Genomic DNA, 25,298 nt, shown 5'->3' on the forward strand with positions numbered 1-25,298 from the left:
TTATAAAGGCAGAGTTTATTAAAATGCACTTCGTTTTCAAAATTGAGCTATGAGCTCCTACAGTGTGTATACATATTTTGGGGGACACCCTGGAGTATCAAACAGCTAAGCAGCAACAGAATCAGATGAAACTGGGGTCTGGCTCATGAGTCATGATCTTAACCACGATGCCGTACTATTCCCAACATTAAATTAGGCGGAGCCAGTAAAGGGCTTTGCATAGTAGGACAGCTGACTCAATCATGCTCAAAAATGAGAGGTTAAAATAACAACCCTACCGCACTGACAAACCCGCAGTCCTCAATTCTACTCTGACATCACCCTAGCCCAACCCTAACCACAACCCTCAGGTTATAACCTCATTCTAACACCACACCAAAGTTCCCCTAACCACCACCCTGTTGTGAAATAGAATGTCACCTCAACCAGAACCTTAGTCCCACGCAGTACTGGCCGAAACATTCGCCACTGTAGCCACACTTCTAGGCACCCCATTAGGCTGAGGCTAGGTCAGGGCTGTGGTGAGCACCGGGTCTCCCTGTCCCTCTGGCCTGGGTGCCTGCCCCCATCCCAGCGGCAGGTGGAGCCCCGCACCCCACTCCACGTCTATGCCGTACTTGGACTCAACATAATAGGCCCCAAGACATGTGTGCAACATCCATTTCCGGGATGTCACTGAGCTGGTGACTCTGGTGTGGGGAGGAGAGGAAAAGAGAGGAGAGAGAAGGGGAGGAGACCCCATCACAGTGCCTGAAACTCAGAGCAGAGTGCACCGAGCCCTGTGGATGGGGATGAGGAGGAAGGGGTATTAGAAGAGGAAGAGGCTTGTAGCTTTCTCCATCACTTTGCTGCAGCTGTGTGCAGATAGGAGGCCAACAGCTCCTATGACAGAGGCTGTAGAGGGCTGGGGAAGGGCTGGGCTGGGAGGAAGCCCTTCTCTGGCACCTCACCTGGGGAAGCATCCTGATAATCCTCAGCTCGGGGAGAGTCCTGAAAAAGGGCGTCATGCAGTCCTCATCAGAGATTTGGGGGCTGTCCCCGGCCATCTAGGCCAGATGTCCACGTTCAAGCTTAGAGAGGGAGGAAGGCAAGTGTGCAGGAAGCAGACACTACGTCCCTTGAATCTGCCCACTTGCTCTGTGGGGGGAGCAAGAGGCCTGGGCCCCCTTCTCCCCTGAGCACCCGGAGGCCTGAGCCTGGCATCTTCACCAGCCCAGAGGTGGAGGAGGAGGCTTCCAGGCTCTGCTGCACAGAGAGAGGCACATTGGCCCCACCTTCTTCGTGACCTAAGGGCCAGATTGCGTGCCCAGTGACTGCCCAGAGCCCATGTCTTCTTGCTATTCACACAGGTACCTTACGGCCAGCTATGCCCTGCCGGGCCCTGAGCGCCATGGGTCTCAGGTATTTGGGGGGTTGGAGAAGCGCACATTAACACTCTAAAAAGTCCCAGAGGCCACCTTCCTTTTAGAGAAACCTAGAAGGGGCCTCCGCAGCTAAACCCAGCCAGAGAAGACAGCCTGGGAGCAACGTGCTTTGTGGGCGACGTGGGGACATTCCCTTTGGGAAGAAGCTGGGTCCAGGGTCCCCACATACAGCTGCACAGGCTGTGCATCATACAATCTGTCATAGAGACTATGAAGTGGGAGTTGTCTCCTGCTATCGTGTCCAGTGACTAAAAGGCCCAGCACAGAACAGCCTGCCTTCCCCTCTCCCCGGCGGGAATGGGGTGCTTCGTAAGCACCCAGCTACTCCCAGAGATGAGCACAGTCGGCAGGGACTGAGTGCCAAGGGGCACTGCATAAACCCTCATGTGGCCCGTCTCCACTCCCAGAACACTCTGCAAGCCCAGGGTGCCTGCCCATCCTGGCTGCCGGGGGCAGTGAAGGAAGTTCTCATTGAGGCACAGGTCCCTCTGCAATTTCAAAAGCAGCAGCAGGGCTTCCGTGACTTCAGACCTGGGGCAGCAGAGCCCTTTCCGTTTGTTCTGGCTGGAAGCCCAGAGTGAGCATCTCCCTCTGACTCCTCCCTTCTGAGCCCCCCTCTTCCAAACCCACAGCCCCAGGGCAGGGGCTCGTGGCACTCTTCTAAGGCCCAAGAGATGGGAGAAACTGGGAGGAGACCCCATCACAGCTGCCACAGCCCGGCCCCAGACTCCTGGCACGCCGCAGGGTCTGCTAAGCCCTGCTCTGGCTGCCCTGCAGTCACTCTTAGGAGAAAAGTGTGACCCCCGTGGCCAACGGGCACAGGGTGGGCGGGCACCCACCGGTTGGGGGCATGGGGAGAGCCCCTTCCTGATCAATAGCACGCTCGGGGGTGGGCCGAGTGCAAGCTCAGAAGGGAATGGACCCCGGACCTCCGTCTCTGCTCCAGGCAGCAGCTGGGGATACTGCGGCAGGATGTTCGTTCAGTAGCTACTTATTAAGTGCTTACTCTACGCCAGGCGCTGCTCTGCGAGCCTGGGATGTAGCTGAACAAAACAAAGATCCCTGCCCCGGAGGAGCTCTTACTGTAGTTGGGGAAAAACAGACGGAAAACATAATTAGTACATCATGTCATGTTAGAAAGTGGAAAATAAAAAGTGAGCCAAACGGGGACTCTCAAGTCGGAGGTTCACGATATTAAATAACAGGAAAATGGGAGACAACTCCCTCCGGGAAGGGGCCAGGTCGAGGGTTACCACGCACAGCTCCTGGTGTCTACAGTGGCTAAGGTTAGCCCTGAGGTTAAAAACCTTAAAAAGATGGCCGGGCGGGGCCTCGGTGAGAAGTTTCTCCTGAAAGTAACCCACTCACGTATGTGAGGTGTGAGCAGATGCCTCAGCCCGCTGTCAGGCCCGCTGAAGAATTACAGTAACTCACCAAGAAACTTCTCACCCAAACCGTTTCAATTAATCCTCACAACCGCCCAGCGAGGAAAGAATTACCCTTCGCATTTTACAGACGGAGACATTAAGGTTTAGGGAGTGAAGTCCCCATAGACCCTGCGCGAGTTACTATCCCAGCCGGAAGCAAGATTGGGTCCCCTAATTCCAAGTCTTTTCAAAGTGTAGTCCAGGTCCTACCGATTGGGAAATTCCAGAAAAACTCCAGGGGGCAAGCGTGGGGCTCAGAGTTATAAAAAAAATCAGAAAAGAAAAGGAAAAAAAGACTAAGAAAAGAAAAAAGACAAGAAAAGGAAGGAAAGCAATCAACTCCCGGAGTCCCAAGTCCAAAACCTTGACTCAGTCTGGATTATAGGGTTGAGTCAACGCTGCAGGGAGGCACCCCTCGGTGGCCCCAGGAGTGTGTGACACAGCACAAAAGATGCGGCTGCTTAACCCATCGCAGCCTTGCCAGGGAGGACTGCAGGCCAGACTGTCAGGGACAGCCCAGGTCTGCCCTGGCGAAAGGCATCGCATGTCCTTGTCACGAAGCGGTAAAGGGGGAATAAGCACGTTTTCCCATGGGGGACATTGACTAGCCAAACTGGAGGCCACCAGCTGAGGTCATGAACTCTTTGTCCCTTCTGTGCCAGCTGCCCTCTCCCCAGGGAACTCGTTTCTGATTCTGGGTCATCAGTCTCCTAGGAATGTCCCTTGCCATTCTGTCGGGTCAGGGTGCCTGGGTCCCCCTGGTAGAGCCTCCAGGTGTCACTGAGAAGGAAAGACCGGAGGGGAGGAAGCAAGCCATGTGTGTTGGGGGACGTGCTTGACGGGGGTTGAATTGTTTCTGCCAAAAAGGTATGTTGAAGTCCTAACCCCCAACCTGTGAATGTGACCTTATTTGGAAATAGCAGATGTAATTGGTTAGGTTTAGAGGTGGTTCTACTGGATTAGGGGAGATCCTAAATCCAACGACTGGTGCCCTTAGATTACAGTGGTTCTCAACCTTCTGGCCCTTTAAATACAGTTCCTCATGTTGTGACCCAACCATAAAATTATTTTCGTTGCTACTTCATCACTGTAATGTTGCCACTGTTATGAATCGTCATGTAAATATCTGATATGCAGAATGGTCTTAGGCGACCCCTGTGAAAGGGTCGTTAGACCGCCAAAGGGGTCGCGACCCACAGGTTGAGAACCACTGCCTTAGAAGGACATCACACACACACACAGGACCCCGTGACAACAGAAGCAGAGATTAGGGCGATGCAGCTATAAACTAAGGGACACACGGATCGCCGGGAGCCCACAGATGCTAGGAGAGAGGCATGGCACTGATTCTCCCTCAGCTTCCACCAACACCGTGATTTCGGACTTCTGGCCTCCTGAACTGTGAGAGAATAAGTTCCTGGTGTTGTAAGCCACTCAGTGTGTGGTAATTTGTTATGACAGACCTAGGACACTAACAGTGTTCCAGAGGGACACAGCAAGTGCAACGGCCCTAAGGGGAAAGCATTTGGGGGGAAACCAGTGGCAGAGACAGGTGAGTGGGGAGAGCAAGTGGTGAGAATTGACGTCAGAGATCTTACAGGGCCAGATCATGTAGGGCCGCCCTTGTGGCAAGCCCTTGACAATGGAGCTGTCCACTTCAGACAGAGGGTCCCAGCTGGAATGGGCTGCAGTGGGTGGCTGTGCCTGGCCCCCATGATCTCTGTCCCCTGGTGTTATACCTTTGAACATGTTGCACGAAATGGCAAAAGGAAATTACGATTGCAGATGGAATTTGGGTTTCTAATCAGCTGACCTTAAAATAGGGAGATGAAGTTGGGTTATTCAGGTGGGCCCAATGTAATCACATAGGCCCTTCAAGTGGAGGAAACAAGAGTCTGTGAGAGAGCTTCAGCCAAAGAGGAAGCACAGGGGATTCAAAACATAAAGATTTCATCTGCCATTGCTTAGCTTTGGAGATAGGAAGGTGGCCACAAGTCAAGGAATGTGGGCAGCTTGTAGATGCTACCACAAAGGAATAGGGACCTCAGTCCTACACCTGCAAGGGACTGAATTCTGCTAACAACCTGAATGAACAGGAATCAGATTCTCCCCTACAGCCTCTATGACACCTTAACTTTAGCCTGATCAGACCAGTATCAGATGTTTGAACTATAGAACTGTTGCAAATTGTTATCTCAGCATAGAAAATTAATCCAGGGGATATAAAGAGAAGCAGCCCACTGAGAGCCGCTCCCATGGGGTCCACACTGTTCCAGATACCTCCCCGCCATCCCGTTTGCTTTGCTCAGCACTGTCTTCCAGGCCCATGTTGCCCAAGTACTGACTAAACAGGCTTAGATGTCCCCAGGGGTCAACCTCTAAGTCCTGGTTGACTTAGGTCAGGCTAAGGAGCAAACCCAGTGAAAGTCCTTCCCATTCTGAGAAATGTCGTTAAACCTCACCTTGGCCCCATCTGCCATAAAGCCGATGAGACTGGTCCTTATGGAACAACCAAGCTGACACAAAGCCACCACTGGTGCTACTGCTACATCTGCTAGTAGGTCTGCACCCACAGACACACGTGCATACACACGCACACACATGCACGGCCATATGTATGCACCCTGACTTTCTATCTGCTCTTTGCCACAGTCTTCTATCCACTCAAGTCCCCAAGGCAAAGAGAACCAGCCAGCTGATGGTTAACGGGCATTGAACATGAACTCAAATCAGGCACCATAAGATGTGCTCTACCCATATGATCTCATATAATCCTCTCTACAATCCTATCAGGTAGAGATTACTGACTCAGAGTGGTTAGGATGCTTGCCTAATATCACACAGCTGATGAGTAGTAAATAAATCCCAGGACTGGAACCCAGGATTGTCCAAAAACCCAGGCTAGAACTCTCTCTACTCATGGTGAGGTACATGGACCAGCAGCAGCAGCATCACCTGAGACCTGACACTCACCCAGACCTGCTGAATCAGAAGCTGCATGTTAACAAGTTCCCAGGCGATTCACTTCCCTTTGCGGAGCTGAGAAGCACTGAGAAGCACTGTTTTCCCAGGTCTGCTGGTTTCAGGTTGTTGTAACCACGCCCTTCCCGATCTCTTAAGGCCCTTCCTCAGCTGCCTGGCTCTTGCTCCCCAGGTGGGAAGGCCCTCTGCCCAGACTTGGGGAACAAGCCTGGACCCAGAGCTCAGGAGCAGTCAGCGCAGGCCACAGCTGGACAACATCTAGCCATGTCTGGCTCTCGTAGGGCGTGCTGCCTGTTGCCTCAGACTCTCCTGGCCCCTCCTTCTCATCTTCCTTCTGGGACGCAAGTCTTTTGGCCTCCATCTACTTCTCTCTTAAAGAGGGCCTCTGGCTGTCACCAACCCCTGCAGTGTCTCCCCCTCTTGGACATTTGTACCCCTCTCTTGCTCCTAGAATGCCCCTGAGTCATGTCACTCCCTCTAGCTCAGTGGTCGGCAAACTCGTTAGTCAACAGAGCCAAATATCAACAGTATAATGATTGAAATTTCTTTTGAGAGCCAAAGTTTTTAAACTTAAACTATATAGGTAGGTACATTGTTATTAACTTAATTAGGGTCCTCCTAAGGCTTAGGAAGAGCCACACTCAAGGGGCCAAAGGGCCGCATGTGGCTCGCGAGCCACAGTTTGCCGACCACTGCCCTAGCTGGACACCGAGGGCCTGTCCAAGTTGCCACCAGGAGAGAGGCAAGCGGCTGCTTGGGAAACCTGGCTATGCTCACAGGAAATGTCTGACACCACAAGGCAAGCAGGATTTGGCCTCCCAAAGCAAAACACAGCTGGGCCGACAGCGGGCCACTCGGACTTTCCCAGATTTCATGGCACTGAGGTCCCAGAGCAGAGAGAGACTGCTGGCCTGGAGGCTGCAGCTCATTAAAAACATCACAGTAGCCCCTGGCCAGGGAGCCTGTGAAGCTCAAAGAGGGTGGCCCTGCTGTGGGCCATGGACCTCACCCTGGGCCTTTGCCCCCCCCTCCCCCCGCCCCTCTTGCACATGTGAAACCTTCACTGGGAGATCAGGGGCTCCCTAGCTCATCCTCCTTTCCCCCCAGCTTCCTCCTCTCCCCAGCATCAAGCCTCATTCATTTATTCATTCAACTTCTGCTGACTGAGCACCTGCCGTGTTAGGTACCAGGGCCACGTTCATAAATGAGTGGATGGAAGACTGTGGCGAAGAGCAGTCCCTTGTTCTCAGGAGCTCCTGGTCCAGTGAGCAAATAAACAGACCACCCCAAGGCAGAGAGAAAAATGCTACACAGGGAGGCAGGGGCCTCCCCTCCTCCTGCACGCTGAGCCAGGCCCTCAGTTCCAGGCACGGGGTGAGGGCTCAATGCCAAGTCTTCAGTTTGGACCAAGTGATCGAGTACTAATGCAGACTGAGTGCTTTCTGTAAGCTAGGACCATGGGAGGAGCTGCGGGGAAATCCAGGGTGTGAGACGGACTCCCTGCCTTCCAGGGCACAGGCCGCACAGTCTGGTTGCAGACCCAGGGCACAGACCCACAGAGATGCATGCCAAGTGCGTGCTGCAGGAAGGCAGGCCGCTGGGTGGAAGTGACTGGGGAGGAGGGGTCGGAGAAAGCAGGAATGGGCCTGAAGAATGCGAGGAGCAGGGTGGGCTGGCAAGAGGGGGCAGGGGATGTCACAGCTCTGACTCAAGGGTGTGAGTGGAGAATGACCTGCCTAGCAACCACCCTCCAATATTTGCATGCAAGCACCGCACCCCCCCCCCACACACACACACACACTCACACACATACACTCACACACATACAGAAGATCAGTGCATCGTGAAATTAATGAATCACACAAGCCAAAAGAGAGGTTGCAGGGGAAAGCTCAGCTGAAAGGACTCTGCTCCCAGCCTGCTCCTGGTTGGCCCTGGAGCTGGTACCACTAGGGCTCCCTCAAGTGCCTTCCCACCACCTGGGACCCTCAGCTGGGACTAATCAGAACAAGGCTCAGGCCCTGCCCCTGCGTTGTCCACCTAGCTCTGCCTCTCTCTCTGCCCAGCATCCCTGAGCCTTGGCCTAAGGGTTTGGCTCTTCTGGTTTTGACCTTGGAACTCCCGGGGCTTGGACCTGAGTTCATCCTTCAGCTCTTTCTGCTCCCGGCTGCCTTTGGAAACCACCTGCTTGGGTGGTCGGGCCTTGGAACCCCACCTTACCAGGACCCTGATCAGCCTGGCACCCCCTTCAGAGTTGCTAGACAATCTCAAGCTCCTTTCCTTTCTCTCCCGAACCTTCCACTGGGGACCCGACCTCCCCATCAGCCTTCTCTCCCTGGTTCTCCTGGCCTCCAAAGGGCAAACCCCCTTTTTCCCCTTAGTTCAGCAAGACAAGGTTGCAACATTTCACAAAGAACTTCCCAAGTAGAAAACGAATGGAAAAATTAACCTGAAAAACCGAAAGGAAAACACAGCTCTCTAGAAATGGACCAGTTTACAAAGTTCAGATTTCCTGTCCTGAGCTAGAAAAAGTCTAGCCAGTTTAGCTGGCAAGCAGGCCAGGGAACCCTGCCCGTGAACACTCTCTTTGCCCACTTTTTCTTTTACTCCCTTCCCCACGTGCTCCTGCTCGGCCCCTCCAAGGAGAGAGGTTAGCGTTGGCTGGCGAGTCCTTCCTGCATCACAGAGACCACAGGTAGAGAAGGGGGAGGAGAAGGCGAGACATTTATAAAGAGTTTACTATGTGCCAGGCCCTGTGCTAAGCCCTTTCCTTGTGTTGACTAATTTAGTCTTACAACAACTCCATGATTATGGTTATCATGATGGCCTCCACCCCACTGAGGAGGAATCAGAGAGGTAACTTGCCCAAGGTCACCCACCTAGGAAGTGGCAATGCCAGGAATGGAAACAAGAGAGCCTGGTCTCCTCAGCTTTCTTCTACCTCCCGCCTCCCCTGCCCACCTCAGCCTGGCAAAACCTATGCCAGTGATGGCGAACCTTTTGAGCTCGGCGTGTCAGCATTTTGAAAAACCCTAACTTAACTCTGGTGCCGTGTCACATATATTAATTTTTTGATATTTGCAATCATAGTAAAACAAAGACTTATATTTTTGATATTTATTTTATATATTTAAATGCCATTTAACAAAGAAAAATCAACCAAAAAAATGAGTTCACATGTCACCTCTGACACGCGTGTCATAGGTTCACCATCACTGGCCTATGCCAACCCCAACCCCAACCCCAACCCCTGCTCTCCTGCTCTCCACACCACTGGCCGGGGCAGGGAGAGGGGGAGGAAGGACAGCTCGGCCTTCTCTGAGACTGTCACCAAATGGTCCTAAGGAAGAAGCCCCCGGCCCCACGTCCCCCCTGAGGAGGGGCCTTACCTGGCTGGTGGCAGCTGTGGTGTCAGTGGCTGTGCTCTGGCCGCTGTGCTTTCTCTGGCTGCGCTGCTCCTGCGCAAGTTGTGTGAACCCTCGGCTGAGCGTCGGGGAGCTGGCCTTGAGTTCTGGGGGTCAAATTCCTCCTCGGGGATGACCTCCTCGCAGCGGGCTCCGCGGAAGCCAGAACGACACACACAGAGCTGGGGCCGGCTGCAGGAGCCCCTGTTCTGGCACGGCGGCTGGCACACAGCTAGGGAGACAGGGAGAGGGGTGAGGGCAGGGGCAGGGGGCCTGACACCCACTGTCAGAAGGGCCCCTTGCCTTGGGCTGCTTGGCCTCCTCCACTCAGACAGGAAGCCATCCGCTGGCCTCCGAAGGCTCCCTGGCCCCATTTCTCTCTCCCCACCACCCACAGGTCTCCAGGGGAGGTTTGCCTGTCATCTTTGGACAATCAAAGAGGGAATGACCAGAGGTGTGGAGGCGCTCACACCGCCACCTCCAGCAGAGCCTCCTGACATTGTGTATGCACTCAAGACCCCACTTGGTTGTTCTCTTTACCATGAAGGCAGAGTTCAGATGTTTTGTTTTGTTCCCTCTGGTAGTTCAAGAACTCAGAATAGAGACTGTCACAGAGTAGACTCTCAATACTGAATGAATGAATGAATGAATGAATGAATGAATGAATGAACGAACGAATGAAGAATGAGTCTGCTTCATGGGAAAGGGCTCAACACTGGCCTGAAAGTTGGGGGTTTGAGTTGTTGGTCTCCCACAAGTCATGTGATCTTGACCTCACTGAATCTGTTTCCTCATGAATCACATGAGGATGGGCTAAGGAGGCTGGGGGATACTGAGGGTCTTTCAAAGGCATCTTCAGCACGACAGTCCCTCCTCTTCTTCCTCTTTTGAAATCATCTGCTCTGAAGTTCCCACCCTGCTTAGCAAGTGGTAGTACTCCTGACTGGGAGCTGGGGGGATTCTCCGTCCTAGGCCGTGGGTCCAGCCTGGGGGTAAAGTGGGGCTGACCTGGATCCCTTCCTCCAAGCCAGCACTGTGCAGCAGCCACTGGCCACAGGGGCCATGACTTCTCTTCACTGCCCTTCATCACCTTGCAACATCAGAGTCACCTCCAGTGACCAGTAACCAAGGGAGAGTCATATACAAGCACACACTGGAGTGCTGGGCCCTGCTTATCTCTCCCAGGACCTCCCCTGGGAACAGGTGGGAACCCAGGAGAGCACAGTCAGGCTCATGCTGGATCCTCTAAACCCAGTGTCTCCTCCGTCTGTCACTCATTCATTCAACAAATATTTGCTGAGCCCCTACTGTGTGCTAGGCACTGTAGACAAAGTCTTTGTCCACATGGAGCTTGCAGTCGAGTGAGGGCGACCAAGAAGAAACAAGAAAACAGTAGCATAATGTTGCTCGTGCAGTATCACGGGTGATGTACTGTCTGTGTCCAATCAGGCGCTTTAGATGCAGTGGTCAGAGGAAGCTGCTCTGAAGAGTGAGATGTGGCTGGTGCAAAAGAGGCGGACGGGCAAAGATATGGACAGACTCCTTCAGGCAGAGGGATAGGCAAGCGCAAAGCTCTGGAGGCTGGAAGGAACATGGAATGTCCTAGGAGTTGTTAGAGGCCCAGGGAGGCTGGGGTCTGGCGACAGAGTGGGAGTGTATTCAGTGAGGGAAGCAGAGGCAGATTTTGCAGCCCCCACCTAACTACCTGCCAGGTCCCTGTCACTACCCTGCTTCCTGGGAGACCAGCCCCACAGCCAAGCCGGGGCTAGCAAACACTGCGGAAGGAGGTATGCCCAGGTCAGGTCTCTGCCCGGTTTAGGGAGGGAGTAGAAAGGGAAGGCCTGAGTGGTTTTATGTGGACCACAAACGCTGTATCACTCCTAGCCTCAAAGCCACCCCTCTCTCCTGGCAGAGACTCAAAGTCTGGTGTGGGCAAGAGGAGGTCATGCAGCAGCCCCCCCTCCCCCCAGTCTAGGCGTTGCTTCCTCCTTTGAGTGGGTGGTCTCTGCCTTTAAGATGGTCTTTCGAAACCAGTCTAGCTTCCTCCCCTCCCCTCCCGGGCTCTGAGGACAGCCCATTCTCTACTCTAACATCTTCCATTCTCTAAAACCCACGGCCCCAAATTCCTGACTCACGGTGACTCGCTTACTTCTGGCTCTGCCTTCCTTGCCAATACATTCTGCAAACAGTTAGCAAGCACCCTCTTGGTCATAGTGGGTGCCGGGGATGCAAAGACAAGACTGGTTCTGCGTGGATGAAGCTCTGCCCCGTGGTGGTTTCTCATAACGACGGAAGCCCCATGCCGCGCAGGGAGTTAGGTCCTCAGGCAGAGCAGGGTTGGCAGGCTTCGCTTGGTACAACGAACGGCTCATGGAAAATGGGTAGTTGGGGGGGGGGGGGATATAAACATGGCATTTAATATGTATATAACATTGTGGTAAATAAAAATCCTAAAAGGGTTCCAAAGCAGCCGGTTGTTGGCGGAAAAACCTCCGTGGGCAGATAACCTTTCTGGATCAGATCTTCTCGGGAAGAGTTTCCAGCAGGTTTCAGGCCCGCAGAGGTGCTGAGCCAGCCCTCCCGGACCTCATTTGCATTCGCTCTGGAGTTGTTTTCATAAGTCTCAGCAAGAACTGACTTCCCCGCTAAAGTAAACACTTGAGTGCGGGTCTGAGCGGAGCCTCTGCGTTAGGGGGTTGGAGCACAAACTCCTCTCCTCTCTCTCCCGTCCCCGCAAATCACCCCAAAATGGCCCCAAATGGTGGCTCCAAGTCCCTATGAAAGGGTCCATTCTTACGACTGTTTTTACTGGTCTACCATAAAATAAGGGAAATAAAAACAGTTTCCTGAGCTCTTTGTAATGCCTTTCCCCCCATTTAAACATGTCTTTTATTTTGAAATTATATCATTTCTTCTTCTTTTTTTTTTTTGGTTTAATTAAAATGTTCTTTTTAAATAAAGATGGATAGCAAATGGTAGTTTGTTTTTCTAACACCCTCCAAGTGGAAAGCTGGCCACTGTCCTTTGGCCGAAGACGTTTTTGGATATTTTCCTGGTGCATGAAATCCAGAAGTTAGGGACACTTTGGGAAGGACGGGGCAATAGTGTCGCGTATCCTTTTGCTTGGAGGCGATGAAGCAAAACATTCCTCTGTCAAATGAGTACGTATTTCAAAACTGAAGGATCTGAAAGGAAATCAGCCAGCTCAGAATGGCCTATGGCAGGGGCTGCTGCTGAAAGCAGATAAGGGAGCGCCGAGGTCCGGGAGAGACCGTTCCGTGCAGCGCTGTGGGGATTTTCAGTGGGAAAACTCCCAACACGGAGGGCCCAGAATCTTTATGTTTTACTTCTAGAGCCTCATCACTTCCATTTTTCCTCAAGAGCAGAGATTGTGCCTTACCCTTGAGGCCCCAGGATGGGGGATGAGGCTTGAGTGAGTCTTCATTGATAGATTATTGGTGAAATGATAGGAAGCAGGAAGCCACGATGTCCAAGTGTGATTGATTATTGGTGAATGGTTATCAAGCATGATGCCACACTGTCCATGTTTAGCCATCAAGGACACACCCTGGCCCCTCCCTGATGAAAGCCCGCATCCTCAGACAACCAAAAGGTGATGGATGCTGTTACCAGCCTCCCTGTGCCCACTTGCCCATGCCAGGCCTTGGCCATTCATAATTTGGACTCCTCCATACCTCCCTGGCACGCTCTTCCTCACTGAGGATTGGGCATGTGGAAAGTTTCAGCTTTGGGAGTTCAGCTCTATGGAGTTAGCACGATGCCAAAAGAAGGGGGAACAAAAAGAAAACTTTCAAAATTGCTTTGAAAGTAAGAAATAGGAGGCATTGCTCCTCCAACCCCCTGCCTTCTGGCTGTGCCCCTTCTACCTTCACTCTGCTCCAAAACAACAAAGCAGAGGCTTGCTCAGATTTTCCACACAAAACCCCCACCTTTGGGAGGAGACCAAATTTGGGATGGGCAGGCCTGGGGAAGGTTCTGGAAAGAGCTCCCACCATGTGGGCTGCTCCTACCATTCACTGAGAGCCTCTGCGATCAACCACTTGATAACAGTAAGACACAGGGGTGGGAGTCAGTGGGATCTAGTTTGACTTCAGCTCAGCCACATTCCCACTGGGTGACCTTGGGCACGTCTCATCTCATTGAGATTCTCTAAGTGGTGCCTCCTCAGTTGTCTCATCCATAAAGTAGGTCTGAGAATTCCTGCCTCAAAGAGTTGTTGTGAAACTCAATAGAGATCATGGATGTGGAAGTACTTCGTACTCTTGAAAGCTGTGCTGTCCAATATTGTGTAACGCTGCAGCCACGAGCTGCCTGTGGCTATTTAAGATGAAATCGGTTAAAGTTAAATAGCATTCAAAATTCAGTTTCTCGGTTGCACTAGCCACATTTCAAGGGCTCAATGGCCACATGTGGCTCATGGCCACCGTGTTGAACAGAGGATAGCACATGCCCATCATCGCAGAAAGTTCTATTGGACAGCACTGCAAAGCAAAAAAACCACCATAACCCCAATGGGAGCAGCAAGGGGGCTTCTGAACTTCTCTGTTATGACCCTTTTCCCAGAGAAAGGTAAGGTCAACGCAGGCTCCAGTTAGACCAGCGGTTCTCAACCTGTGGGTCACGACCCTTTCACAGGGGTCGCCTAAGACCATCCTGCATATCAGATATTTACATTACGATTCATAACAGTAGCAACATTACAGTGATGAAGTAGCAACGAAAATAATTTTATGGTTGGGTCACAACACGAGGAACTGTATTTAAAGGGCCAGAAGGTTGAGAACCACTGAGTTAGACCAAGCCCTGTGGTCTAGAAGGCAAGGCTGTTTTCCAGGTGTTAAATTCAGCCAGTCCCTTCTCTACACCCGCTACCACCTACCAGGGAAGGCTTTTGTCATCAGCTCTCTCTCTTGGGCCCAGGGACACCTCCTCCCTCCATCTATAACCCCTTAGGGGAGGCACTGACTTCAGGGTGGTCCCCTTAGGCTTGTGGCCTCCTCCAAGGCCTCCAATGCCACCCCCTCTTGTCTGGAAAATGAGCCTCCACTCCAGATCAGACTTGGGGCCCAGACCCCCCCACATCTGAAGCTCAGCTGCTCCCCCATTAAAACTCCATCTTCTCTAAAATTTGTGTCAGTGCATCACTTAGGACCTACCCACAGAGCTACCCTATTCCTCCTTCACAGATGTCAGAGGTCCTCAAGGCCATCCTTGTCTGGCTCCCACACCTTAGAATGGGCCTGGGGACGCATCCTCTACACTTCCAAGCTCTGCCCAGTGTCTGTGTCCCCAGGCCCCGACCTCAGCCCCAAGCCCCGAGGCAGTGGGAGAAGTCAGGCCCTGAGGGACGCACCCCGCTCCCACCACAGCTGTGCTGGGGCCGCAGCACAGGATGGCTGGAACAGCACTGGGGCTCAGGGGCCAGCCAAGCGCCCGGCTCCAAAATAGCAGTTGTGTTCACATAAAAGCCTCTAATGAGAGAAAGATGCCGTTCTTGGCCCCTCGCGCGCTCTCTGCAGACGCTGTCTGGCAGGCTGAGTGGGCCTCTACCGTTTGGCAGAGAGAGGGGAGGAAAGGGAGGTGTGAGTCAGACCTTGGCCCCCAGCCCCTCTGCATGGACCGCCCTGCTAATTGCATTAACAAATGCCTCGATGCTGGGCCAGTTGGAGGCCAGGGCCAGGGAGCAGCCCCAATTCCCACGGGCTCTCGCAGGCATGAGGAGGGGGACCACGAGCAGGGCTGTGGCCCAGGGCTGGGCATGGGTTCGCCTCCAGCTCCTGCTCCAAAGCAGAAGGGTGACTGTCCACCCTGTCACAGCCCCAAGGGCCTTGTCTGGAAGGAGACCATAGTTCCAGAGCAGTCCCTGTAGATGAGAGATGGATGGGGTGGGGTCCTGGGACAGCCCCCATCAGGGACGAGCCTGGGGACCAGTCTTTTCCAGGGGAGCAGCTCCAGGGCATGAAAGAGAGTTGTGTGCAGACAGGGAGCCATTCAAGCCCTTCTACAGCAGCACCAGCTCCGTGCCCAGGACCCAGGAAGGTCGGAGGGTAGCGCACCATCCCCACGTACAGTACAGCCAAGGCCAGGGCAGAGTGTGTAGGAGAGAGTGGCCTTGCTTGCATTTGAATTCCAACTGCGTGACCTTGGGCACGTTTCTTCACTCCTGTGAGCCTCAGCCTCCTCATCTAGAAAATGGTTGTGCCTCCGATATTTACTATTTGCCTAAGGTGGTAAGCAAGACAGACACTGCCCTCTTCTTTATGGCCCTTTCAACTTAGACAGACTGTCACAAAACCAGTGAACAAACAAGCAGAAGAAGAGAAATCTGGTGGAAACAGTGCTGGGGGTGGGGGTTGAGATCCAGAATAATGGGGCTCATGGGGGGAAGCTCTAGACTGAATGGAGGAGGGGAGCTTGAGATGGAGACCGGAAAGATGGCAAGGAGGCAGCCTCATAAAGAGAGGAGGAAAAGCAACAGCCCGGAGGTAGCACACCCATCCAGGAGCCCAGGCTGGATTCGGCGAGTGGGAACGGGGCAGGGAGGGGGTGGTTTGAGTGTTGAGAGACGAGGCCAGCTACACCATAGCAGGAAGGTTCTCACAGGGATGTTTTATGATCTAATTTATGGAGAAAGAGCCAGAGGGTAAGGCGGGCAGGAGGTAAGCGGTCAGCTGGAGGCTGCTGTCACCCAGAAGAGGGTGCTGGACTAGAGGGCCCTGAACTACAGAGGCAGCAGGGGAGGCAGAGAGAAGCAGGCAGGTTCCCCAGAGATGCAGGAAGTAAAACAAACAGGGCTCACCTCAGATTGGCTCTAAAGCTTGAGGGAAAGAAGGTGTCTCAGAGGGCCCCCAGGTGTCTGGCTTGAGCATTCAGGTAGAGGGCGATGCCTTTCAGCAGGGTGGGTGAGACCTGCCCGGGGAGCTGGCTCAAAGGGAGGGAAGCCACGAGTTCGTTTTGGACAAGTTGGGGTGGGGATGTCTGGGAGGCATCAAGAGCAGATGTGGAGTAGGCAGCGGGACGAAGGAGTCTGGAGGTCGGAGGAGAGGACTGGCTGGAGATATATATAAATCTGGGCGTCGTCAGCGCGGAGATGATGTTTACATCCATGGGAATGCATTAGATCATTCCGGGAGCAGAGCAGCGGGAGAGCAACGGAGAGGACCCAGGACTCGGCTCTAGGAAGCCACGTTTAGTTGTTGGGTAGAGAAGAAGCAGCAGGGACACAGGAGGGGCAGGACAGAGTGACATGATGGCCACTCACAGGGTGAAGGGGATTGAGGGGTTTGGTTGGTCTCTGGCACACAGAGAGCTTTGCACTGTCATTGTTGCATGTTAATTATTTGGCATAGTACCTACTGGTGGTCAGGAATGGGGAGCAAATAATGCTGGCTGGGCTCCCATGGCCCCTCTTTGTGTGGGGGATTTGGAAGGTCTGGGGAAAGTCCTGGGGTGGCCCAACATTAAGATGCTGAGTAGAAAAGGAGAAGCCAGCCTACAGCTGGGGAAGGCAGGAGGAAACTACCAGGTCACCCAAGTGATCATTCACCCACTTAGTCCCTTAACAAGCATGTGCCAAGTAGGTAGAGAGGGCCAGCGCCACGCTGCTATCAACAGGACACAGACCCGGCTTTAGGAGGCCCCTGGGTAAGAACATCTTCTGAGTTAGATCTTCTAAGTTAGACGCACCTGCTCACCAGGAAGATCTAAGGTGCCTGTAGGTGGTTGGGGGAGAGATGGATGATTCTCTTGCTGGGACTGCACCCTTCGTGTTAGCTGGGTCTCACTGAGGTCATGTGATTATTCCCTGGAGCCACCTCCTACCTTCCTCTCCACCACCCTGGCTCCTGGTGGCTGGTAACCAGTCAGTGAAGAACCTGCCAATCACACTCCTGCTCTGGCCCTTTTCCCGAACGTTTGTTCAGCACTTACCATTATGAGGCCCTGGGCTGATTTCTTTACAGGTATCTCTTTTCTTTCTTGTTATAACTACTGTTACTACTATTCTCATCCCCATTTGACATAAGGGGAAACTAAGGCCAAGGGTGGCCAAGCAGTTGCCTGCAATCACCAGGCTGGTAAGGGATAAAGCAAAAGTTTGAACTCAAGGAGTCTGGCTCCAAAGTTGGGGTTTTTAACTGTTGGGTTGAGGTCATTACAGGGCTGGGATAGGTGGGCTGAGAAGCTCCCTCAGTGAAGTCAGGTGAAGCCCAGATCAGGAGGTCTGGAGTCCTTACAGCACTGAGATGTGGACCAGAATGAAAGCCACGCAGAGGCTCTGGACCGAGGAGGCAGGAGCAAATGCTCAGGCCATGCCAGGATCTGCCGAGGGACTCCTGAGCACCGTGGGGAGTGCTCTGGAAGGGCTGACAGACCTGGGGCTGCAGAAGGGCTAGCACAGCCAGCACAGACCCAGGCTAGGCCCTGTATTATTCAGTACATACTCATTGAGCTTTTACTTTGTGTCCAGTGAACACTTGCTACTGAGCAGCATGCTGGGGGCCAGGGGCCACAGTCCCTGCTCTCAACATCAAGGCCAAGGGTGGATAGAGCACACAGAACACTCCAGGCCTTGAACTGAGCATTCGGCGTGAGTTACCTTATTCGTTCCTTACAACTATGTGAGGCAGAGACTAAAATTAGTCGCATTATACAGGGGAGAAAACCGAGGCACAGAGAGCTTAAGCATCTTGCCTGTAGCCACGTAGCTAAGGTAACCCAGACAGGCAGCACAGTCTCCTGGATCCAGATGAAGGCAACAGCTAAACTTCCAGGCTCTGCTGATTCCCAGCTGCAAGACTGGGACAAATAGCTAACCTCAAATGTAAATGGGAACAAAGATCAAATCTAGTTTATAGGGTTGTTGTGAGGATTAAAAAATACTAACATGAAGTCCTGGCCCACAGTAAGAGCTACAGAGTTATAATAATAATAATTATTATTACTATTAATAATCTCCCCCAAAAACTCCATATAGGTTACTATACCCATTGTATGGATGAGGCTCTTTGGCAGATGAGGGCCAGTCACTTGCCTGAGGACACGGAGCTGGGCTTCAAACCCACCACTCCTTGGATCTGGCACCAGAATTCAAAGCACATGCTCTTCATATTAAACCCCGGGGTTTGGAAGGAGTGATCTACCTAGGCCCCTTCTCAACAACAAGGGCTCCCCCCTGCCTCCCCACCCCCTAGGACAGCCCCTGCCCCGAGGCAGCTAGGCTGAGATAAATGAGAATTTAAAGAATTCTTCAAATCCTCTTCCCAGTGTGTGTGTGTGTGTGTGTGTGTGTGTGTGTGTGTGTGTGTTGGGGTTGTGATGAGGATGGGCCAGTCTGGGAAGACTGGACAATCTTCCAAAAGCCCTAATTATACACAGGACCCACTCAACCCCGACTCTACAGTCTTTCCCCTCAGTTGCGTGAGCCAGGCAGGCCCCAGTCCTCACCCTCCACAAATGCATAAATACATAAACCGCATGGCAGAGCTGGCGGAGCCACAGAAGGACAGGTAGATACCAAGATGAGAGGACTCCGCCAAGGTGGAGAGAATAGCTGTGGCTCCAGCAATGGCCACCTACATATACAGTGGCTCCCCGAAGTCTAGCGGCTGGGCAGGGGTGACGGAAGGGGCCTGCCAGGGAGATGGGCTGGTATGTTACGGCAACTTCAGATTCTGTGAGAGGAGGCAAGAGGGGGCAGGGAGTGGCCCCAGGGGCTCGGGCCATCATCTCCTGTGCATAGGCAGTAGTTGGACCCACAGATATCTGGGAAACACCAGAGAACAGACTGAGTCTCCACACGGTTTTGGGGCTGGGAGGATGTCACACACCCGTCCTTGTCAGCCCTCCCACCTGCTGTCCAACAAGTCACCCCACATGTGTGAGACTTCTAGGACAGTCATGAGCATTCCCCCGGCATCGGCAGCCTCCGCTCCAGCCAGAGGGGCAGCTGTGGGGAGGGGAGAGGGAGCTGGCAAACCGTTGGGGGAGGTAGGAGAGCCAGCTGACAGGGGGTGCAGCCAAGAGCCCTACATTCTACAGAGTTCGGGACCCAGCCGTCCAGAGCCAACGCCCATTGTCCACGTGGTTCTCGTTAGACTCATTAGCAGAGAAACAGCAACAAGCAAGCAGCACAGGGCCCAGCTAATTAGCACACAGACCTTCAGTGGACAAGCCGACTTCAAGTGGGAAAGGCTGACGCCCACTGGCAATTCCTCCAGGAGAAGTGCCAGCCTGTGTGCGTGGGTCAGGGGATGACCAGGGAGCTGCAGGGTGGGAGGGCCCGGGAGGGAAGTAACAGGGGCTGAGAACCCCCAGCAGGGAGTGGGGGTTGGCAGCATTCTGGGGCAGCCCCCTGCTGGGGCACGAGGGTGTACACACACGTTGGTTTTGACAATCTGCAGACTCACCCAACTTCGAGTTTCCAATGTCGAAACTCGAGTTTGGCAGAGACTCATGCTGGAAAATCACGTGCAAGTCAGGAAACTGAGAACTCCGGGGACTGGAGGGCAGAGCAAGCCCCATGCCCAGACCTCTCGGGTAGCTGGTGAGAAGCCCACCCCCTCTGGAGCCACTCTGCTCCAACTTCAACTCAAACCTCAGCAACACTCTGCTAAGCTGGCTAAAGCTTTCCAGCCCTCCTCCCAGCTCCAACCCCGTCCCTTCCAAGGCCGCCGGAGTCTCCCAAGGCCCAGCTACTCAAAGTGTGGTCCCTGGACCAGCAGCAGCAGCATCCCCTGGGAACTGTTAGAAGCACAGCCCTGCCTGATGTGCTGAATCAGAATCTGCACTTTAATAAGATCCCAGAGGATTCGGGGAAACAATCAAATTTGATAGCCCCCCCACCACCCTTGCCAAGGCAGATATTCCTATGAGTGACCCCAAACTCTCAGTGTCTTCGGCTCTGGCTCGAATCACCTAGGGCTGTGGTCGGCAAACCGCGGCTCACGAGCCGCATGCGGCTCTTTGGCCCCTTGAGTATGGCTCTTCCTAAGCCTTAGGAGTACCCTAATTAAGTTAATAACAATGTACCTACCTATATAGTTTAAGTTTAAAAACTTTGGCTCTCAAAAGAAATTTCAATCGTTATACTGTTGATATTTGGCTCTGTTGACTAATGAGTTTGCCGACCACTGGCCTAGGGTGATTAAAAAAAGAAAATACCAAAAACCAGAGCTTCTGCTGAGCATGAAACTACCTGCTACACACATCCCTGGCTTCTCTGCCCGGGGAAGTCACTGCCTTTGAGTCTCAGCTCCTCCTCTAATGAGGTGTATGCCCTTGAGCTAGTCACCACTTCTCTGCATCTCACTGTCTTCATCTTTAAAATTATGAGGTACCCCTCTCCCCCCAGCCACAGAGAGCCTGTCCTCTGAGAGCCCACACCAATCCAGGGTCTTTGAAAAGGCAGGAATTTCCAGAAGACAATGTGTGTTGCTGCTTGTTTTTGAATTTGGGGTTTTGATTTCTTTATCTGCAGATCCTAGAGAGGCCCAAGATTCTGCCTGAGCATCATTGTCTGACTGGGGGAGATCAAGGCCATGAGGTCTGAGACAGAACCAAGAGCTTGGCCATCCAGCATCCCTATCCCCACAGGGGTGGAAGCAGCCCATCTTGTCCCAGTCTCATCCCCACCTTGGGGGGTGGGCATCAGAACCAGAGATGAGGGCCTCCGTCAGGCCTGGGAACACCATAAGCTTTGTGAGGTGCCTGGATACCCTCACACTGCAAAGGGCCCAGGGGTTTGTCCTGGGGCAGGAAGGGGTGCTGGTGAGACTGAGGCCTTGCAGCCAGGTTTAGGGCCTGCTGGTGGCAGCTCCAGGAGGGAAAGTTGCGGGGAGATCCTAGAAATGCCATACAGATGTGGGGAGCTGATGAGAGCTTAAGAGGGGCCCTGGGTGTGAGAGAGAAAGATCCCAGGGGCTTCCTGAAACCCCCACATCTGTCATTATATGTGGGGATTCCAAACTCCAGAAGGCCCCAGCCTCAGTTGGTATTTAGAGGGAACAAAACCCCGTAAGGGAGAGTATGGGGTTTTGGAGTCAGACTGCCTGGATGTAGCCCTCTCTCCAGCACTTGGGGTAGAATATCCTTGGCCATGTTTCCAAACTAACATGAGCCTTGGTTTCCTTGTCTGTAAGTGGGGATGATCAACAAATACTCATGTTATAGGATTATTGAGAGGCTTAACTACAATAATGTATGTGAAGAGCTTAGCACAGTGTTGGGAACATAGTAAATCCCAAGATATTAGCTAGTAGTGCAGTAATAGTAGCAGCAGGAGTGGTAGCAGTTGTGATAGTAATAGTGGTAGTAGTGGTAGTAGTGGCAGCAGTGATGGTGGTGGTAGTGGTAGTAGTGGTAGTAGTAGTTCATTGTCTTCCCCACACAGATGTAAAAAGTGAGGCCCAGAAAGTAAGATATTTGCCAGGAGGGTGTAGTGATTAAGAAAAGGGAACCTGGCCTGGCCGGCGTGGCTCAATGGTTGATTATGGACCTATAAATAGAAGGTCATGGTTCAGTTCCCGGTCAGGGCACATGCTCAGGTTGCCGGCTCAATCCCCAGAGGGGCATGCAGGAGGCAGCTGATCAATGATGCTCTCATCATTGATGTTTCTCTCTCGCTCTCTTTCTCTCTCTCCCTCCCTCTCCCTTCCTATCTGAAATCAATAAAAATAAAAAACAATTTTTTTTAAGAAAAGTGACCCTGGAGTCAAGTCACCTGAGTTCAAATCCTACCATTTCCAGGTCATGTGATCTTGAGCAAGTGACCTGTCTATGCCTCAGTTTTCTCATCTGCCTAATGGTACTACCTACCCCAGGGGAGTGTAACTGCACCTTGCACAAAGTAAGTTCTGCATGGGTATTGGTTCTTGCCCTTGTTACTGCCTCTGCCACCATCAATGGAGGCTTGGCTGCAGACCCTCTGGCTCTTCCTGCCTCACTCCCTGGTTCCCACCTAACTAAGAAGACTACTCTCTTTTCTTTTCTTTCACCTGGACCAGCCTGCCGGGCTTCAGAGCAGTCCAAAGGAAGGCTGCTCCAGACGCGGGGTCGGAGCCTCATCAGACCATCCTGGCAGGATGCCCGACAGAGGCCAGGACCAGAGGGTGGGTTCCCATAGGACACAGCATAAATGGTGCCAGGAGAATGTGCAATGCAGAGTCTCTGGGGCCAGCCACATCCTACAACCACAGGGCGGTGGGCACTTAAGGGACCCACACAGTGGGACAGCAGGAAGGACATGTAGGAAGCTTAAAAAACGTAAGTGGGGCTTTTATTTGAGAAGTTGTTTTCAGCCTGAGGCATTTTATAAGCTCCCCCCTTCCAGGGCACATTGCCTCTACTCCCAGGAGCTCCATTGGGGAAGACACTCCAGGCCTGGAGCCCCCCTGCTCGAAGGAGAGAGAAGGGGTGGTGGGGAGGAGGCACTCACGTTTGATACAGTGGTTGGTGCTGTTTGCCGTTGTCCACCCCGGGCAGCACTTTCCCCCGCAGACGTTCCTCCTGTGGGGTTACCAAAACGGAGTCAGGTATGAGGATGCTCAGAGGGACTATTCACACAGCCCCTATTGGTCCTGCCCTCTGCAGAACCAATCAGGCTGTGCAGACTGTCATTCTCTGCTTGACGGTGGGGAACCTCACATCTGTACAATCCAGAGCCCCCTGGGTCAGTAATGGCAGTGATCATGAAGATGATCAAAAAGCAAGTCCAGAGAGGTTCGGTCACCTGCCAGGGCTAAACAGTAAGTGAGAGCCAGAGCCAGATTCCAACCTGAGTTGGCCCAACTCTAAGGCACGCTCCAACTCCACATTGCCTCTCACCAAAAAACAAGCACCACAGTCCTCGCCCAGCAAATGCTGACAATCCAAGGGGAGCAGGAAGACACACATAGAGCTGTCTGAAGGACATACATACGCATCACCTGCTCACAAATCACACTGGGAGGAGCCTTGGCCCGCGGGTAGGCTTACACAGTAAGACTGAGCACGGGGCTCTAGCATTTCTATGTAAGCGGGGCTTGTGAGGGGGCCAGCTGCTAGGAAGGTGGGGCTGGGGACTGGGGTTAAGCAGCCTCTGCTTAAGGAGCACTGTGTTTTAACTCGGGCAGGCTGATGGGACTTACTTTATGGGACACCGTCCTTCTCCCAGCTCCTCTTTGGTGCTGGCCCTGGGGCCACCCATAGGAAACACTGGCCTGCACTGACCACTGGGGCACTCAGTCAACTCGCCCGAACTGTGCTTTCAGTGAAGGCCCCCTGCAGCACCAGCAGGTGTCACCAGCCCTGACTCTCGGTCTAAAGACCCAGATGCCTGGATCTGGGTGATTTCCCTAGCAAGGCTCTTCCTGGAGAAGGCCCCTGGGAGCCTGACTCCTTGGCTCAGGGTGGGCCTGGGCCTGGCTCCCTGGGCCCCATCATTAGCATCAGAGTGTCTACCGAGCACTCACTGAAACTCAGGGTGAGTGTGGTGGCTGAGGCACAGAGCCGGAGGGTCAAGGTGAGGGACAGAGCAGGGGGCCATCCCTGTGACCTCTGAGGCCAGCATGGTGAGCATCTGCTCCCACTTAGGAATTTGTTTGACATTTGAGTGGACCCCAAGGCTTGCGTGGTTTTGGAACCTTCCAAAACATTCAAAATAAATTCCTACGGCTTGGAAAAGCTGAGGTTCATTCCTGGCCCTTTGGCCCAACCGCCCAGGGAGCTCCCAGAATGTCCCCCCAGCCCAGGGCTGTGCCATTCCGGCCACCTTGAAGCCTTCAGCAGCTTCCTGGCTCCATGTTGGCTTCCTCCCCAGCAGGGCCCAGGCACCCCGGGTTCTGGGGAGGGGGCTAGTTCTTACACCCAGGGTTTCTGAATGGGTACCCTGGTAGAAAGGGGCAATTACTCACCAATTTGTAAGTCACTACCCCTGGTTGGGCAATGATGCTGCATATTGGGCTAATGTGCAATTAGCAGCTTTGATAAAGGCCCGGGAAGTCTTCAAAAGGAAACAGGCTGCATTCCCTAGGGCGGGGGGCGAGGGGAGGTTCCTAAGAACTAGAGCCTGTGGGAGCCCAGATAGCATGAACTGAGGGGCCTGCCTGGACAGGCGGTCATGGCATGGAGCCCTGCCCAAGGAGGCCCCCTCAGCCAGCTGTCACCTCAGGATGGCTTTGCAGATGACTGTAGGAGGGCAGCAGTGGAGCCTGCCTTGCCTGCCCATGGTGGAACCCTCAGGGCCATCAGGAGGGTTCTGGAATCAAAGGCTGCCAGGCAGTGGGGATGGGAGGAGCAGTTTGAGACTGGAAAGGTACTCAAGAGGGATTCGGGTTCTCCATGAGGGCCTGAGGGCCCTTTATACTATAGGCCAGTATTGGAGTCCTGAGTAAAGGCCCAGGGAGGTAGCCATTCAGTGGGCTCTGCCCAGCTAGTGAGAGCAAATGAGCCTGACTAGCTGGGGTGTATGACTCAGTGGTCTGACTTCCCGGGAAGTCCCTCTTAGAGATCATATGAGCCCAACCTTCCAGGTGACACCACTCAGCAAACATGAGCCCCATATGCAGCATCATTGCTCAACACTTGGGAACACTTCTGGCTAACAGCTTGGGACAGTTGCTGTTCCACCTGGAACAAATCTGACCAGACTTATCCTTTGTTAAAAACCTCCCATGGTTCTCTATTGGCCTCTACAAAGCTAACCAGGCCCCCACCTGCCTCTGCAGTCTAATTGTCTCCATCACCCCTCCCTGTCTCCAGGACATCCATAACCAAGGCTGTGATCCTCCGAGGATATGAAGACTATCATCTGCCAATTGAACTCTCTATGGTCACATTTTGACACCTTTGCTTAAGCTGCTCTCTGCCTAGAATGCCTTCCTTCTCTTCTTTGGCAATTAAAATCCTTTCCACTCCAAGACTTCCAAATCAAATGTTACCTCCTTTGTGTAAAACCTCCCCCGACATCTACCCAGCCTTCCCCACTCTCCATTTCCTGTGCTCTTTTAGTACTGATTGTCTCAGGATGTTGGTTTTATTTGACTACCTTGAGGGCCCTTTCTTAT

The 25,298-nt window shown here is 53.1% G+C and overlaps 1 protein-coding gene across 1 annotated transcript in view; it reads right to left on the reverse strand.

The window, feature by feature from the left end:
* The window catches only part of LTBP2 (latent transforming growth factor beta binding protein 2), a 95,093-nt gene that overhangs the window by 64,265 nt on the left and 5,530 nt on the right, over positions 1-25,298 (reverse strand). Inside the window, exons 2-3 of the mRNA XM_036312989.1 lie at positions 22,691-22,761; positions 9,223-9,469 (exon numbers count right to left, since the gene is read on the reverse strand). Coding sequence (XP_036168882.1) covers positions 9,223-9,469; positions 22,691-22,761 — 318 coding nt within the window. The remainder of the gene's footprint in view (positions 1-9,222; positions 9,470-22,690; positions 22,762-25,298) is intronic.

The sequence above is a fragment of the Myotis myotis genome, unplaced genomic scaffold, assembly GCF_014108235.1.
Source record: "Myotis myotis isolate mMyoMyo1 unplaced genomic scaffold, mMyoMyo1.p scaffold_m19_p_1, whole genome shotgun sequence".
Taxonomy (NCBI): domain Eukaryota; kingdom Metazoa; phylum Chordata; class Mammalia; order Chiroptera; family Vespertilionidae; genus Myotis; species Myotis myotis.